Source organism: Oncorhynchus gorbuscha, unplaced genomic scaffold (assembly GCF_021184085.1).
Source record: "Oncorhynchus gorbuscha isolate QuinsamMale2020 ecotype Even-year unplaced genomic scaffold, OgorEven_v1.0 Un_scaffold_607, whole genome shotgun sequence".
Classification (NCBI taxonomy): Eukaryota; Metazoa; Chordata; class Actinopteri; order Salmoniformes; family Salmonidae; genus Oncorhynchus; species Oncorhynchus gorbuscha.
The window spans coordinates 431,571-447,371 of record NW_025745734.1 but is presented as its reverse complement, the minus strand read 5'-3'; the positions used below and the strand labels follow the sequence as shown (position 1 = coordinate 447,371).

General features: G+C 40.2%; 1 protein-coding gene and 1 long non-coding RNA gene across 4 annotated transcripts in view; one reads left to right on the top strand and one right to left on the bottom strand.

The window, feature by feature from the left end:
* Positions 1-1,598: 1,598 nt before the first annotated feature.
* The window catches only part of LOC124019479 (homeobox protein Hox-A2b-like), a 29,087-nt gene continuing 14,884 nt past the window's right edge, over positions 1,599-15,801 (bottom strand). For 2 of the 3 annotated variants that reach the window (XM_046334828.1, XM_046334829.1), the window contains exons 2-3: positions 5,800-6,004; positions 1,599-5,268 (exon numbers count right to left, since the gene is read on the bottom strand). In XM_046334828.1, the coding sequence (XP_046190784.1) occupies positions 4,556-5,268; positions 5,800-6,004 (918 nt within the window). In that variant the 3' untranslated portion in view covers positions 1,599-4,555. Of the gene's footprint in view, positions 5,269-5,799; positions 6,509-15,801 lie in introns of those variants that run through there. The other variant, XM_046334827.1, reaches the window with a different exon arrangement.
* Positions 7,782-9,679, top strand: LOC124019482. Its single transcript, XR_006835785.1, has 2 exons — positions 7,782-8,181; positions 9,161-9,679. It is a non-coding gene; the product is annotated as an uncharacterized LOC124019482 (long non-coding RNA).

Here is a 15,801-nt window from a genome sequence, read left to right as displayed (position 1 = left end):
GACTCCCAATCACGGCTGGTTGTGATACAGCCTGTAATCGAACCAAGGTCTGTAGTGATGCATTTAGCACTGAGATGCAGTGCCTTAGACTGCTGCGCCACTCAGGAGCCCAAAATAATGAATGGAGAGGGGCATCTGATTAAGTCAGCACTCCTACTCTGAGATACTGTGAATACGGGCCCTGCTAAACAATAGGACTCCGTCTCATTACTCACCATTCACAATATCCTTTTTAATGTAAGAATGTACCAATATTCAAACCTTCTCCTTTCCTGTTGACCTTTAACTGAGCAGCAGATAGGACCACACTGGTGACCCCCAGCTGACCTGCCAGGGGTTCCGTCCTGTGTGGTGAGAGAGATGAGAGGTGGCCTGACCTTTGACCTCTTCAGGGAGAGAGCTGAACGGTGTCGGATCTCCTCTCCCACAATGCACTGCACTCGCTGCTCACTGTGTTTTTCATCTGGTTCCAGGTCCTGAATTAGATCAGTTACCAATGTTTTACCTTCTGACATTGGTTGATTGGCACCAGAGAAGGTGTGTGTGTGTGTGTGTGTGTGTGTGTGTGTGTGTGTGTGTGTGTGTGTGTGTGTGTGTGTGTGTGTGTGTACAACATTTTGGTGAAAAGACAATAATTAAATTTGGATGCAAAATGGAGGACAAAAAGTATATGGCAGGGCTACGGCAGCTGGTGGACAGCTTGCAGGTAGCCCTACATCAGCCCTGGGTTCATAGAGTATTTGGGTTTTTTCAAACACTTTGAGCCTATACTGGCAGTGAGTGTCAGATGGGAAAGGTTTACACTTCTGGGACTATACCATTGGTTCCATTGAGCCAGAGAAGCACTTTGGAAGAAAAACAAATACTACTTGAACCCAGGTCCATCTACAATGTTGTTACTACAGTTATTACTTTGCAGGTACATAGGCATGAGGGCAACTTGAAGGTAAAGTGAGTTGGGTCTTGATCCAAGCTCTGTTGATTGTTCCTCAGACTGACTTTCATTGGCCCTGCAGGGGCATTGGGCTGAGGTTTCAGAGGTGTTACATTTACAGTTTGTTTCAAGTCAAAAGCAAAGCTTGAAAGTGACTGACTGCCTCCTCGGTTTACAGGGATTAACCTCCTCCGGTGGTGTTTTGAAAAGGCTCAGGATTGTTTTACCATTTAACTTCAAATCTCTCCTGTCACAACTCACATAATGATACTTCACCACCTGTGTCCCCCTTCAGTGTTGTGGACAAACTAATCATGGAGTTGTGGACAGACAGGACTGGGGTACAGTAGTACATCACAGTGGAGTTGACATGAGTAAAACTATGAATAATCACATGAGATATTGGGGCCCTGGTAAAAAAAAAACAGTGCACTAGATGCACTGTAAACTCATGGCATTTATACCTGAAATACTTCTAGTAAGTTGTACTCAATCAATGACTAGTCATTATTACTGAAAATATCGCTGTGGTACTGACTCAACTAAATGAGAAGTCACACCAACTAAATATTTGTAAGATATATGATAAATTACATTTTTTTACCAGCATGCTCTACTGCAGGTGGAATTTTTGGAAAAGTTTTTTTATTTTTTGTGTGTTTGAATGTACATTCAGTGATTGTATCATAACATTTAATAAATCAAAGATAAATAATTGTTTTCTAAACTAGTCCAATCATTGGATTTGTGCACCCCTTACTGAAATTGTTCCAGTTTAAATGGCTTAGGTTTCCTCCCACTGTTCTTAACCCTGGCAGTCATTATGAATGTAGGTTGCAGGTGAATACACATTTCAACTGTTGGATAGCCTAATGCTGACTAGATTTCAATAGGAATTACACCTCACTTTGCAATACACTGTATAATGTGCTTTACTGTAAGGGATGCAAAATTCTGATGAATTTCCCAGGTTTTCCAAAAATCCTGGTTGGAAGATTACTGGAAAAAATGTAGGGAATTTTACAACCCTACTTGCAGGCCTGATGTGGCCTGTAAAACTGAGTTTCAGGCCACTTTATTAGGCCTTTTGATAGATGTAATGGGTCAATTATAATGTTCCCCTAAGAACACACTTGGTGAATGCCCCTGGACTGAAATTGCACGAATTCTACAACGACGTCTCTGTCACTAACAAATACAGTCATGGGTGGTAACTACAATTCAATCGAAAAGGCGAGGCACACTGAGAAATTCTTGGAGGCGTGGCTTAATGGTGGCGTTAAATTTAAGTATACTTTACTCAAAATACATGCATTTTTATTACTCATAGGAAGATAGTACTGCTCACGTCAGCTATTTAAGTTGTTAGGTAATTGTTTCTTCAAAATGTTTGAGTAGCCAGAATTTATCCGATTTTACAGTGTGGGGAATAGGTTTCCATTTGGGAAAGGAATTGATGCCCTTTTTGGGTGAGATTCAATGGTTTCAACCCAATAAATGTGTCATTGTCATATCAGACAGATAATCTTAGTTATTACTTGTCTACCTTTTGTGAATGTTTGTGACAAGACTACAAGAGCATGATTTGTTGCACTCTTCAGATTAGATTTATAGAAATCATTTAATTTCAACTGTTTCATAGACTATAATTGTCGATTTTACTCTCAATAATGAATATGTAGTTTAAAAGGACCTACTATAGATTGTATGGCAGAAGGCTACTAGGCTACATTTATAGTCCATCCCCGACCAAATGTATTTTCTTAAACATGTTTCTGTCACATATGTTCAATATAATCCTACATTAAAGAACGGAATTTGTCGTAAATGTGATTTTTTTTTAAAACAATTTATTTGCATACTATTGTTTGAAAGACACCTCATAACTAGCTTCAGACAGCATGCTGACCGTTCGATGGTGTTGTAGAAAATGGCGGTGGTCTGACCGTATCCCCCTATCCGCAGGCCCACTGAAAGAAGCACGCTCGAGTCTAGCGTAGCCTAGCACACTATGCCATTGTTAGTGCGTCTGGTGTTGTGATACAGGGCCTAATCATTGTGAAAGAAAATAGTATTTTGTACCCTTAATTGGATATCCATATCTTATATTTTATTCACTAGACCAATACTGATTTGTAGAGGAACTATCAGGTTTAGGGCATCCTGTCTGAGCAGTGATTTACCATTGACATGGTAGACTAGGCTAGAATTACAGCATGTCATATTGTGATCAACGAATTGTGTTAAAATATTCAACCAAAATAGTCTGACAAGTGATCATAATACGTTTCCATATATTTAAATATAATCATATTGAAACAGTGCCATGGATTTAATTTACCCGTTCAGCACGTGCACATTATTCAGTCTATTTAGTAATATTATATGTTAATTGCAAACATATAGCCTAGTCAATTAACAGATTGGGTTTAGTTGAAAAATAATAACCACGTAGTCGACACTAATTGTTTAGTTTCAATACTGTAAAAATAAAGAAATAAAGATTTAAAGAGGCAAAAAGCATGAATCTCTTTCAACAGTGGATTGAATTACGTAGTGTGAAGTAGTAGGCTATACTCCTCCCCAAGATGTAAGTTTTATAGGCTATAAAATGTAATTGTAGAACGTCAACAAAGTTACAGCTTTTGGCGGAGGACTCCCGGTAATCCCCAATAGGAAGATTGTTTTTATTTGCGCATGTACTACGGCAATTAATCTCTTTAATGACGTCCTCAATCATAAACTACTGTGATTTATGGACTCAGAAACAATGTAATCTATGTCTCATTCAGCAGCTCTAGTCCATAGCGTATGGCTAATTCAATCATCAATCTTTCTAGGAAAAATATTCAAGAGCAAAACAAGCTACAGTTGGAAAATATTTATTGTAACTTCATTAGAAGTAGCCTATTGTTATTGGAAGTATTTTAAGTATGTTACTGTTTTGGGCTGAAATTATGTTTGGAAATGATCGCAGTGTCGTTTCAGTAGTTTATATTTGTGATTTCCTTTTATGAGATGATCAAATCTGCTCACTATTGTCCATTTAACACCAATCAATTCACTTTATATATTTCAGGATGAAGAGTTTTGCCTTCCATTCTGAAGGAAAGATTTCATCATCAAAAGATCACTTGTTGCAACAATATTTTTCTAAGAATGTCTAAAAATCTAAGAATATTCTAAGAATATTGAGACAATTATTTTCAGACCCATTGTATGCTAAATTAAAACAAAATTGTTTAAGTAATGAAAACAACATCAACGTTCAAGTGAATGGAAAATAGTAAAGGACATGATGATGAATATCTCTCGTAAATAAGAAACATTTTATTCTAAGAAAATAGGCTATTTATAACATTATTGTACCGGGAAATGATACAAAAATAAAATGAAAAGATGTTTTATATCATTATTTGGAGGCATAATATTGGCAATATAAAAAAACTATTCAACTGATGAAGTTATTGTTTTCAAACTTACCTCATTGGAGCCATGTATTAATCAATCAAACAATTACATCAAAATATAAAGTGAAGCCAGTTATTTGTAAGAACTTGGAAGACAGGAAGCTCTTCCTAAACTAAGATGTTTGAATTGTTGTTTTCTCTTTTAGAATAGTTAGTAGCTCAAGTGTTGCAGGTCGATTGTTGTGAGCGTTTCTGAGAAAAAATCGAAACCTTCAGATGATAAACCCATTGGACTATCTATAGAATCTGACAAACTTGGAGAGAAGGAATCCGATGAGAAAACGTGAAAGTCCTGCAAAGAGACGTCCAGGGCCGGGGAATGCGCATTGTCCCCGCCAGATGCGCAGTCCGGGCCTATTGTTGACACGCATATAGGAACAGTGGGTGCCGGGTTAGGAAAATGTTTCAGATTTTTGTCATCGCTGTTTAAAGGCGAAGCAGTTGAGCTTTGGGAATCTCCATTGTGATTGTGTGCATTCTGAGACTGTTGTTGTGAAGTTAAGGTATTCTGGTGAAAAGAGCAGCTTTCCCTCTCCAGAAGCGCGCCGGCGGGTAGGCCTACATTGTTACCAGCCTGTTCGAAGTCCTCCTCTCTCCCGTCCTCCAGACTAGTGAATGTCCCCTCGCCGTTCTGGTTCTCCTTGCAGTGGGTTTGTCTCTTGTGCTTCATCCTGCGGTTCTGGAACCAGACTTTCACCTGCCTCTCAGTTAAATTCAGTAAAGCAGCTATTTCCACCCGCCGGGGTCTGCACAGATACTTGTTGAAGTGAAACTCCTTCTCCAACTCCAATAGCTGGGTGTTGGTGTACGCTGTCCTCAGCCTCCGAGATCCCCCGCCACCACTCTCTGTAATCTCTGGCGACCCTGAAAAACATTGAAAGACATTTGAAAGGTTCAACCAATACAAAAAAGCAATTGATGATTGAATATAAATGTATAAATGGCATTTGGTAAATAAAACAGCGAGGTTCTACTGGGCCGCACAGCAAATGGTTTGTGGGAGCACAGACACCGCGCTGAAACGATTTATGAGCCCGGAGCAGAATATGATGGGTCTGCGTGGACCAGGCCGACTGGCTTGAAGATTAATGAACATGCCAGCTGCCGGTCGGTCAGCCTGCTGTAAGAGTAATCTATCACTCTTCATTACTGTCACACATTAACATTCTTCCACTGCATCACCAGACAGCAGCACACTGACCACTGAAAATGTTCCAATAATTACACTTTTGCTAATAGATATTCTGCAAGTCATGAGAGAGAATTACCCCCAAATTAGAATGTTGAGACCAGACAGACCTTCGCATTTTGATAGGCTAATGGGCTACCTACCCCGACTGTAATTTCATTAAAATATAATAGAGCCAATAGATAGGCTAATCAATCATGTCTTACCTTGGGGAGAGAAGTGAAGTGGCGCAGTGTCGGGAGTTGTAGCTGTGGCAGTAGTCTGGTGGTTTTTCTTGGAGGCTTTCTTCTCCTTCATCCAAGGGTACTCCGGGGGTAGGGATGCGGCTGGCAGAGGGCTACAGACTCCATTCAGATTCTGCTTTGACCGGCTGTGGCGTGGGTGGCTGCCCGGGTTGAGGCTGGGAATAGTCTGCTCAAAAGGAGGAGGAATCAGTGTCGACTGTGAAAGCGTCGAGTTCTTGATTGATGAACTTTGAAATGCATCACCGACAGGGGTAAAAGATGTCAGGCACTCAGCAAGCGACGGCTGACTATTGATAAAACCGCTCTCTCGCTCAAATTCGTAATTCATCTCCTCTCTTCTTGTCTTTGAAAAGTCACCGGTCGTAATTTTGTGGGCGAGGAGAAAATTATGAAATTTCGTGACAAGTGGGTTTTTTCCAACAATGTTGCTTATTACGGCCGTATGGGGACAGCGATGCCATTAAACTATATTGCTTTCATGGAGACAACGTTGAAATTGGACCGTATTACTTGTCACATGATTACCTCTGCCCAATGACAATTTGGGGTTTAATCAAAAGAAGCCACTGTCCTCTGTGATTGATGGAGAAAGTCGGATAGGTAACGCCTAGTTCTGGGGGTAGGGTCTAGTCTGCTTTATTTACACACAGTACTGTCCCCGAATGGAGGATAGTCCATTTAAGAAGAGCCCGTGTGTGTGTGCGTGTGCGTGTGCGTGCGTGCGTGCGTGCGTGCGTGTGTGTGTGTGTGTGTCCTTTGGATCCAACACCTCATTGTCCCGGGTTTATGTCTCAATGTAACGACTAAAGAAGAAGTCATTATCAAAGTTAACTCGTTAATTAGAAAAATAATTCTGACCAAGCCTGTGGCTCTGCAGAGTGGTACACAGAGACACAACCGAGCAGACATTCAGAGCAGTCTCCCTCCTTTTCATTCTGAGAGAGAGAGCGAGCGAGAGAGAAAGATACATATTTTTGCACAGTCTGTAAAGTTTGTATTCTAAACGTAGGTCTTGATATTTCCTATAAGAATCTGAATACCTTTAAAGATGAGGACTTTCTTTAATACTCACTCACGTATTACTTGTTGTTCTCATGTCAGACTTTTAACAAATATTATTATTTATACATTTGTTGCCTTCATGGAAAGCCATTAATTGAGCACAGATATATTAGGAATAAAGTGCTATTTGCATGTGGAACTATCACGGGATGCATGTAATCCCTGTCTGCATGTTTTTGGTGACCTACTCCTATTGTATGGAGATATTACAGTGTGGCACGTGGTTGTAAACTTGCATCATATTTCTGGAGACACAGCTGCTTCAAATCTCTTTAATCCACCATCAAGATCTGTCAACGTTGAATTGCATCAGAAATATCAAATCAAATCAAATCAAATGTATTTATATAGCCCTTCGTACATCAGCTGATATCTCAAAGTGCTATACAGAAACCCAGCCTAAAACCTCAAACAGCAAACAATGCAGGTGTAAAAGCAAATAGAAAAATGCATGTGGATGAGAGACGTATATAGGCCTACTGACACAGGAAGAGTTGCCACTGACACAATATTTTGAAGAAAAATAACATTGAATGTGATCCACGCGCTTACGCACGAGTTTTACACCTCAAATTAGACATTTATTGGTCTTTGTTCAAGTTTAATGGTACCAGATCCGTATTTAATACTTTATTGTCATCAGTATTACTGACACCTAAGAATTGGCCTATTACACAATATATTAACAACTGGTTATAGTATAGTACTTTGGATAGATGCCTTTCCATTCACCTCCCATAAAATCTTTGAAGAGAAACAATAAGATCTATATTCTTTGTTAATAATAAAAATGGTCATATTGTCTTCCTCCCTGTCTTGAACTTTGAAAAAGTGGTAGACCCCGGGCTGTTTATTGCTTATATTCCAAACAAAGAGCCTGGAAAGCCTGCACGTTATCAATCTTACTCGCCAAAAGGTCTGACAGCTCCTTGCCCTAAGAACACATTTAAACCATCTAACTCTGCCTTAGATCATATGTGGCCGCCAGGAAGACGGCAACAACTTGCTACTTATGGGGGGAAACTACACAACTTGGACGTTTCTTTAATAGGAATCCATTTCCGAATATGGATGTTGTACATAGAGCGGACAATGATATCGACATACACTATAGGTGGGTTCTCTTATCCTGCTTTATTTTGTTAAATGGAAGGAAAATCTACAACATTTTCGTTTTCAAAAGAACGTTAGTGGGAAATAGCAGCAACAGAGTGGATTGACTGAGATGGCGAGAAAGAATCGAATGGATGTGCTTTTACACGGCGTCTATTGTCTGCAGAGGTGAGTGGGTGTTGGCATTCTGCAGAAATCCCATTCAATCCCACGCAGTTTCTGTCTTCTGGACTACCATAATATATATATAATATATATATGGTATCATCTTGTCATAACTTCTAAAAACATTATCTTACTGTATTTCGTGTTTCAAATAACCTACAATATTGTTGTTTTGATATTTAATTGTAATATAGGCAATCTTGCGTTGCCTTCGGCGCACGACAGGCAGATCGTGTGTTATTCTCTTCCAAAATGTCCCGGATGGAGACCAATAAAACATATGAAAACAAAACACCTTTTAGTTCTCTGCGTGCCATGAGAGAAGCCCATAGGCTACACGGAAATGGGATTGATTTGTTGTGATTAAATGCAGTATCAAATTGTCATCAGAGAGACACATTATGGTAATCATTTCATCATAAAAATATCACCAGTGCCTTAATAATCCAAACACATGTAATGCTCAGTAATATTGACTATTTTTACTCGAGAAAAACATTTGTAGATATTTAATTTTAGAACAAAGATCTTATATGGTAGGTCTAAACCATTCAAGCTCATTTGGATATCAGATGTTTTTCAGATACGAGCTGTAGCCACAAAATAGGTCTCGCCCGTGTTAAACATTGTCTGAGGAATACAGAGAATCGATCGAAAAATATTTTTTTATTTATGCTATCATTTACATTTAAGTCATTTAGCAGACGCTCTTATCCAGAGCGACTTACAAATTGGTGCATTCACCTTATGACATAAGTTAGTTTGTTATATCAATAATATATATATGAACATAGACATGATTTATTATTACAGATGCACTTTTACTAAACAAAAAAAGAGTTTACTTTTATCTTTTTCATTTAAATTTTACGGCTTGAATTATTGTTTGTGTGTCAACTTCAATCCGAGATATAGCTGCATAAATCAATGTGACATTTTTGGTTGAATGAAGCTTAACTTCATTGTGATGTGTATCTGGCAGGGTAGTGGACAGGAGCTACATTCACCGTCTGTCCCCCCGTCAAGACAAGACGAGACACCTGGGAAGCATGGCAGGGGAAAAGTGGACTAGAAGTGAACCTTTTTTCTCTTCGGTGACTAACGTTACTTATCGCAGGAAAGTAAACGTTTCCAGATGATGTTGTTAGAATACTTTAATATTCCACATGGATATTGAAATCAACAGCAGTACCAAGCAGTAGCAGAATAGCTGCACTAGGCCTGTTTATTTTGGAATCAATATAATAGTGAGAATAACCAGACATTTCAAATAGTGTTTTAATTTTAATTAATGGTAAATAATATTTGACTTTCTTAAGACGTTTTCTGTTTTAAAAAGAAAGGATCCTGTTGTATAGCGAATTCGGTTCAAGTAAGTTAATTGTTAGATCGAAGACAGATGACATTGATGAAAGGTCAGGTAATAGTTTGTTGTTTGCATTGTTTGTCTTATTTCTATTGCTGAATTTCCTGAACACAATAAAACGTTCTCTCACATGTATGTTATGTTTTGTCTTATGAATGAATCATAATCGAGTCGAATTATTGTTGGACCAGTATGACAATGTAATCCATACCCGCATTGAGCCCTTTGGTGGGGAAATAGCTATGGGACATTATTATCATGGAACAGGAACTAAACACATAACACATCGAGTATTCCTGAACAGACATGTTGCAGTGGGATAGGAGTGGAGTAGTAAGACGTGATGGATAAGACTGGGTATCCGTTAGAAACATGTGTAGGTCTGTATATGTGGGGAGGAGGATCATTCACAATGGCGATGGCAGTGAGTGGGACTAGAGAGATGACTATCCACCTACACATATGGTATTGTTCTGTAGATAAACCTCCCCCACACAGACACAGCTCAACGGAGAATACGAGTGTGTAGTTACATATCCGGACATATGAATTCATGGTAAGTCATACTCCCTTCGTGTAGCTATAGGGTTTATACATTATGAATATAGCCTATATGTCTAGGATATTATGCTGCTATGTTGGTCCCGGAAATTACCATAGAAGATGGAATCGGCTGAGAGGAGGATGTCACTGAACCAAAGATAGTGAATAAATAAAGATGTCCCACTCAGGCCGTTAACCGTTGAAAAAAAAGTTGTCATTTCAATTCTGCTTCACGGAGTGGCTCTCCCATAGGCACCAGTGCATTAGCGGATGGGTCTGGTCTGCTTAGTTCATTGACTGTACATGAACCAGAAAAAATAGGGAGTGGGATGGCTTGCTTCCTCTTCCCTCTCTGACTGAACATCAAGGCACGTGTTAAGAGTGAGTCCAGGAATTGGGTCAGGAGACGACAAGGCCTTGTGCTGAATGATTTAACAACGTCCTTTGTTTTCAAACGTGTTTTGCAGTTATGAGGTCATATTTAGGCCTTTTTTTAGCTTGGCCTTTAATCAGAGACGTTATTGTTTAAGACATCCTTTTGTGTTTTATGCTCTTTTATTCGTCTATTTTATTGCTTCTGGTTTGCTTTTAATTCTCTCATGGTTTACTGTAACATGTGATGAGATCTTAAATGCATTTTAAATCAAGTTTGATTGATTTGATGAAATACTTTCTTAATCGTTATTTGATATTTAATGCCAGGCTGTGAGGCTGGGCTGTTAATGCATAAATGTGTAAATAATAATAAGCGTTTAGGATTTTCAGGACCAGTATATTATGTCATGGTAACACTTGCCTCTCATTATTTGAACCCATTTCAAAAAGAAAAGAAACGGACAAATATCATATAACCTTTTGCATTAATATATAATAATAATATAATATATATAATAATATATGCCATTTAGCAGACGCTTTTATCCAAAGCGACTTACAGTCATGTGTGCATACATTCTACGTATGGGTGGTCCCGGGGATCGAACCCACTACCCTGGCGTTACAAGCGCCATGCTCTACCAACTGAGCTACAGAAGGACCATTAAAGTGGTATATATTGTATCATATGACCTTTTGCATTAAAGTGGTGTATATTGTATCATATGACCTTTGCATTAAAGTGGTGTATATTGTATCATATGACCTTTGCATCACACGGGTGTATATACTATAGCCCTAACTGTGTGTTCATGGGCTCTCAATAATATCACAACGCAAACAGAAACTGCTGTACATGTTTTAATCAGAGTTGTAATGTATCGTGGTAAATATATGGTTTAATAATTAAAGGAATTTGGAATTGGATTTCTTTTGCAACTTTTCATTTCAAAAGAGTCCACATAACTATGTTGATATCCTATATTTTGGGTTCCCGGGTGGCACAGCGGTCTAAGGCACTGCATTGCAGTGTTAGAGATGTCACTACAGACACTCTGGTTTGAATCCAGGCTGTATCACAACCGGCCATGATTGGGAGTCCCATTACACTACACTATACTATTTTGACCAGAGCCCTGTTTGACCAGAGCCCTGTTTCCCCTACCGGGCCGGTCAACAGTAGCACACTATATATATGGAATAGAGTCCCATTACACTACACTATACTATTTTGCCCAGAGCCCTGTTTGACCAGAGCCCTGTTTCCCCTACCGGGCCGGTCAACAATAGCACACTATATATATGGAATAGAGTGCCATTTGGGACGTAACCCAGGTGTTCATCATCACCATGACAGCTCTGTGAACTTCTCTAGCGAATCCTCAATAATGGCCTCTGTCATTGGAGCTGACATGGGACTTGATGTATTGGGGGCCAGGAGGGGGTCGGGAGGGGGCACAGCAAACAACATCCAAGCAGCGCTGTGTTTGAGCTTGCATGGCTCCTCAAATGGTCGCTTCCGCCAAAGACATGTTGAACGTTGTCTACCCCTGACATAGTGAACTGAATGGAATCTACATTTTACATGCCGGACCTTTAACACGCTCTCTCTCTGTCTCTCTCTCTCTTTCTGATATTGTAATATATTGAATAATAATATATGCCTTTCATCAACAGCTTTGTCTCTCTGTCGACTTACAGTCTGTCAGCTGTCATTCTTGATGTATTGGGTGGTCTCTCTGGCTTACTCCTCAAGTGCTCTACCAACTGAGCTCTGTCTCTGTTTCTTTTCTCTCTCTCTCTGTCAGTCTGTCTTTCTTTTCCTCTTTCTCTTTCTCTCTCTCTTTCTCTCTCTTTCTCTCTCTGTCTCTCTCTGTCAGTCTGTCTTTCTTTTCCTCTTTCTCTTTCTCTCTCTCTTTCTCTCTCTTTCTCTCTCTCTCTGTCTCGTTCTCTCTCTTTCTCTCTCTCTCTGTCTATCTCTCTGTCTCTCTCTCTCTCAGAGTGATTTACGGTCAGTACATAAACAACCCAATAAAACTAGGGTGTGATCAATAAAACTAGGGTCTCTGTGCTCAACAACCATTGCAACAGTAGTCTAAGACGTTAACACAACATTGAACTCAGTTTGGGAAGCCTGAACAACAACATGTTGTGCACCTTTCACTCTCCCCCCAGATCTGCTTCTTCGGGGTATAGTTTTAGGTTATTTTAACCCATAACCAAATTCCTGATCACCCCTAACACAAAGGTTTCAAAAAGTTCAAAGTGGGGAAACTGTAGGTAGACTAATGTACGCAGGAAGTACGAGAATATCATGTGTGTCCAAGAGATTATTGGCACCCTTGATCAAGATAAGCAAAACAGACTTGAATAAATACTAAGCTACATTGTATGCTCAAAATCTTTGGAAATGTCTATTATTTTATACCAATATAATTGCTCAGAGAAAGAAATTGTGTTTAATAAGTAATACTTTTTAAAAAATTAAAAAATATGATTAAAGAAATATTGGCACCCTGTTTTCAGTACTCTGGCACCCTCCCCTTGCGAGGATAATGTCACTGAGCCTTTTTCTAAAATGGTTTATTAGATTGGAGAACACATTGGGAGGGATCTTATCAATCCTCTGTACAGAATATTTTCAGATATTTGATGTCCTTCATCTGCGCTAATGGACTGCTCTCTTCAAGTCAAACCACATGTTTTTCAATTGAATTGAAGAAAAAATACTAAGATTACATTTAGCTAATATAATAAGATTACAATGCTAATTTTGTGGTCAATTAAAACATTTTGATGTGTTTTGGGGGTTATTGTCTTGCTGGAAGATCCACTTTCAGCTGCATCCAAGTTTGCAGAGGCAACCAGGTTTTTGGGTCAAATATCCTGGTACTGGGCAAATTTCATGATGTCGTTGACCTCAACAAGGGCCCCAGGACCAGTGGAAGCAAAATCACCTCATAACATAAACAATACTTTTCAGGATATTGTCATGTCATCCAGCAAATAAACACCTGGAATTTGCTAAACCGCATTGGTACTTGGACTGGAACCGGTGCCATGGTCAGTTGACATGAAACTATCACTTTTTGGCCACGAACACCAGTGGTGGCTTTGGCGTTAAAAGAAGGACACATATTATGTAACAGTATTGCTTCCATCCCTCTACGTGCCCCAACCTGGGCTCGAACCAGAGACCCTCTGAACAAATCAACAACTGCCTCCCACGATGAAGCATCTTTACCCACCACTCCACAAAATCCACGGCCCTTGCAGAGCAAGGGGAACAACTACTTCATGGTCTCAGAATTGAAACGCTATTAATGTGCACCCCACTAACCATTTCACACCGGTTACACTTACCCCCCTTTAACCTGCTTCTTTTCCGCAGGTTGATCCGGGTCACGGCACCAATGTAACACGCTAACTAGCTAGCCATTTCACACCGGTTACACATATGCAGAAAAGTAGCTCATAACCACTGTAAAATATGGTGGTGGTTCTTTGATGTTATGCAGCTATTTTTCTTCCTCTGGTCCTGGGGCCCTTGTTAAGGTCAACAAATCATGAACTTTACAGTACCAGTATATTTTAGACAAAAACCTGGTTGTCTCTGCCAGGAGGCTGAAACCCCAAGCAAAAATTCGCTCTGTGCCTTTGAGACTGAGCCCATGCAGCTGGGAGGGAGCCCACTCCACAAATTCACGGCCCTAAAATAAATGGTTCATTCAGTGCCATTATCTACGCAAGGAGAGGGTGCCGGAGTATATTGACAACAGGGGTGCCAATCATTTTGACCCCTATCTTACAAAAATGAAAGTAAGTTACTTTACTCTTTCTCTGAGAAATTGTATTAGTATAAATTAATATAATTTCTCCATGTTTTTGAACATACAAAATAGCTCAACATTTGTATTATTTATTTTATAAAGTCGTTTTTGCTAATCTTTATCAAGGGTGCCAATAATTTGGGAGGTGACTGTAACTGTACATTACATTTACATTTAAGTCATTTAGCAGTCGCTCTTATCCAGAGCGACTTACAAATTGGTGCATTCACCTTATGACATCCAGTGGAACAGTCATTTTGACAATAGTGCATCTAAAAAAGGGGGGTGAAAGGATTACTTTATCCTTTCCTGAGGTATTGTTAAAGAGGTGGGGTTTCAGGTGTCTCCGGAAGGTGGTGATTGACTCCGCGTCCTGGCGTCGTGAGGGAGTTTGTTCCACCATTTGTATTAGCCAGAGCAGTCAGTTTTGAATCTGGTCTGATCAAGGGAACTGTACTTCCTCAGTGGTAGGGAGGCGAGCAGGCCAGACTGTACATCAGAACAGGTGAGAGGGACAAATATAGTTCTAAGAATTATTATTGACATTGCAACAACAAGACCAAGGGAGCTAAACGGACAGAACGGTTGAGGGGGGAGAGAGCCCACTACAGCAGAACAACTAGGGTATAGGCTATTTGGAGACAGTGGCTAGATTCCAAACAGATAAACTCTCCCCTCGGCCCTTCGCCTCTGTCCTTGATGACCCTCTCCTCTACCTGTCAGGCCCTCCCTTCTGTCCTTGATGACCCCCCCCTCAGCACCTCCCCTCTGTCCTTGATGACCCCTCCCCTCTGCCCTTAATGACCCTCCCTCCCTAAACAGATAAACACAGAGACTGGTGCTAGAAACCCGGCAGACGATCTGCATTATCAAACAGCTCAAGCAGAGGACCTGCATTATCAAACAGCTCAAGCAGAGGACCTGCATTGTCGAGCAGCTCAAGCAGAGGACCTGCATTATCAAACAGCTCAAGCAGAGGACCTGCATTATCAAACAGCTCAAGCAGAGGATCTGCATTATCAAACAGCTCAAGCAGAGGACCTGCATTGTCGAGCAGCTCAAGCAGAGGACCTGCATTATCAAACAGCTCAAGCAGAGGACCTGCATTATCAAACAGCTCAAGCAGAGGACCTGCATTATCAAACAGCTCAAGCAGAGGACTGCATTATCAAACAGCTCAAGCAGAGGACCTGCATTATCAAACAGCTCAAGCAGAGGACCTGCATTATCAAACAGCTCAAGCAGAGGATCTGCATTATCAAACAGCACAAGCAGAGGACCTGCATTATCATACAGCTCAAGCAGAGGACCTGCATTATCAAACAGCTCAAGCAGAGGACCTGCATTGTCAAACAGCTCAAGCAGAGGGCCTACATTATCATACAGCTCAAGCGGAGGACCTGCATTATCATACAGCTCAAGCAGAGGACCTGCATTATCAAACAGCTCAAGCAGAGGACCTGCATTATCAAACAGCACAAGCAGAGGACCTACATTATCAAACAGCAC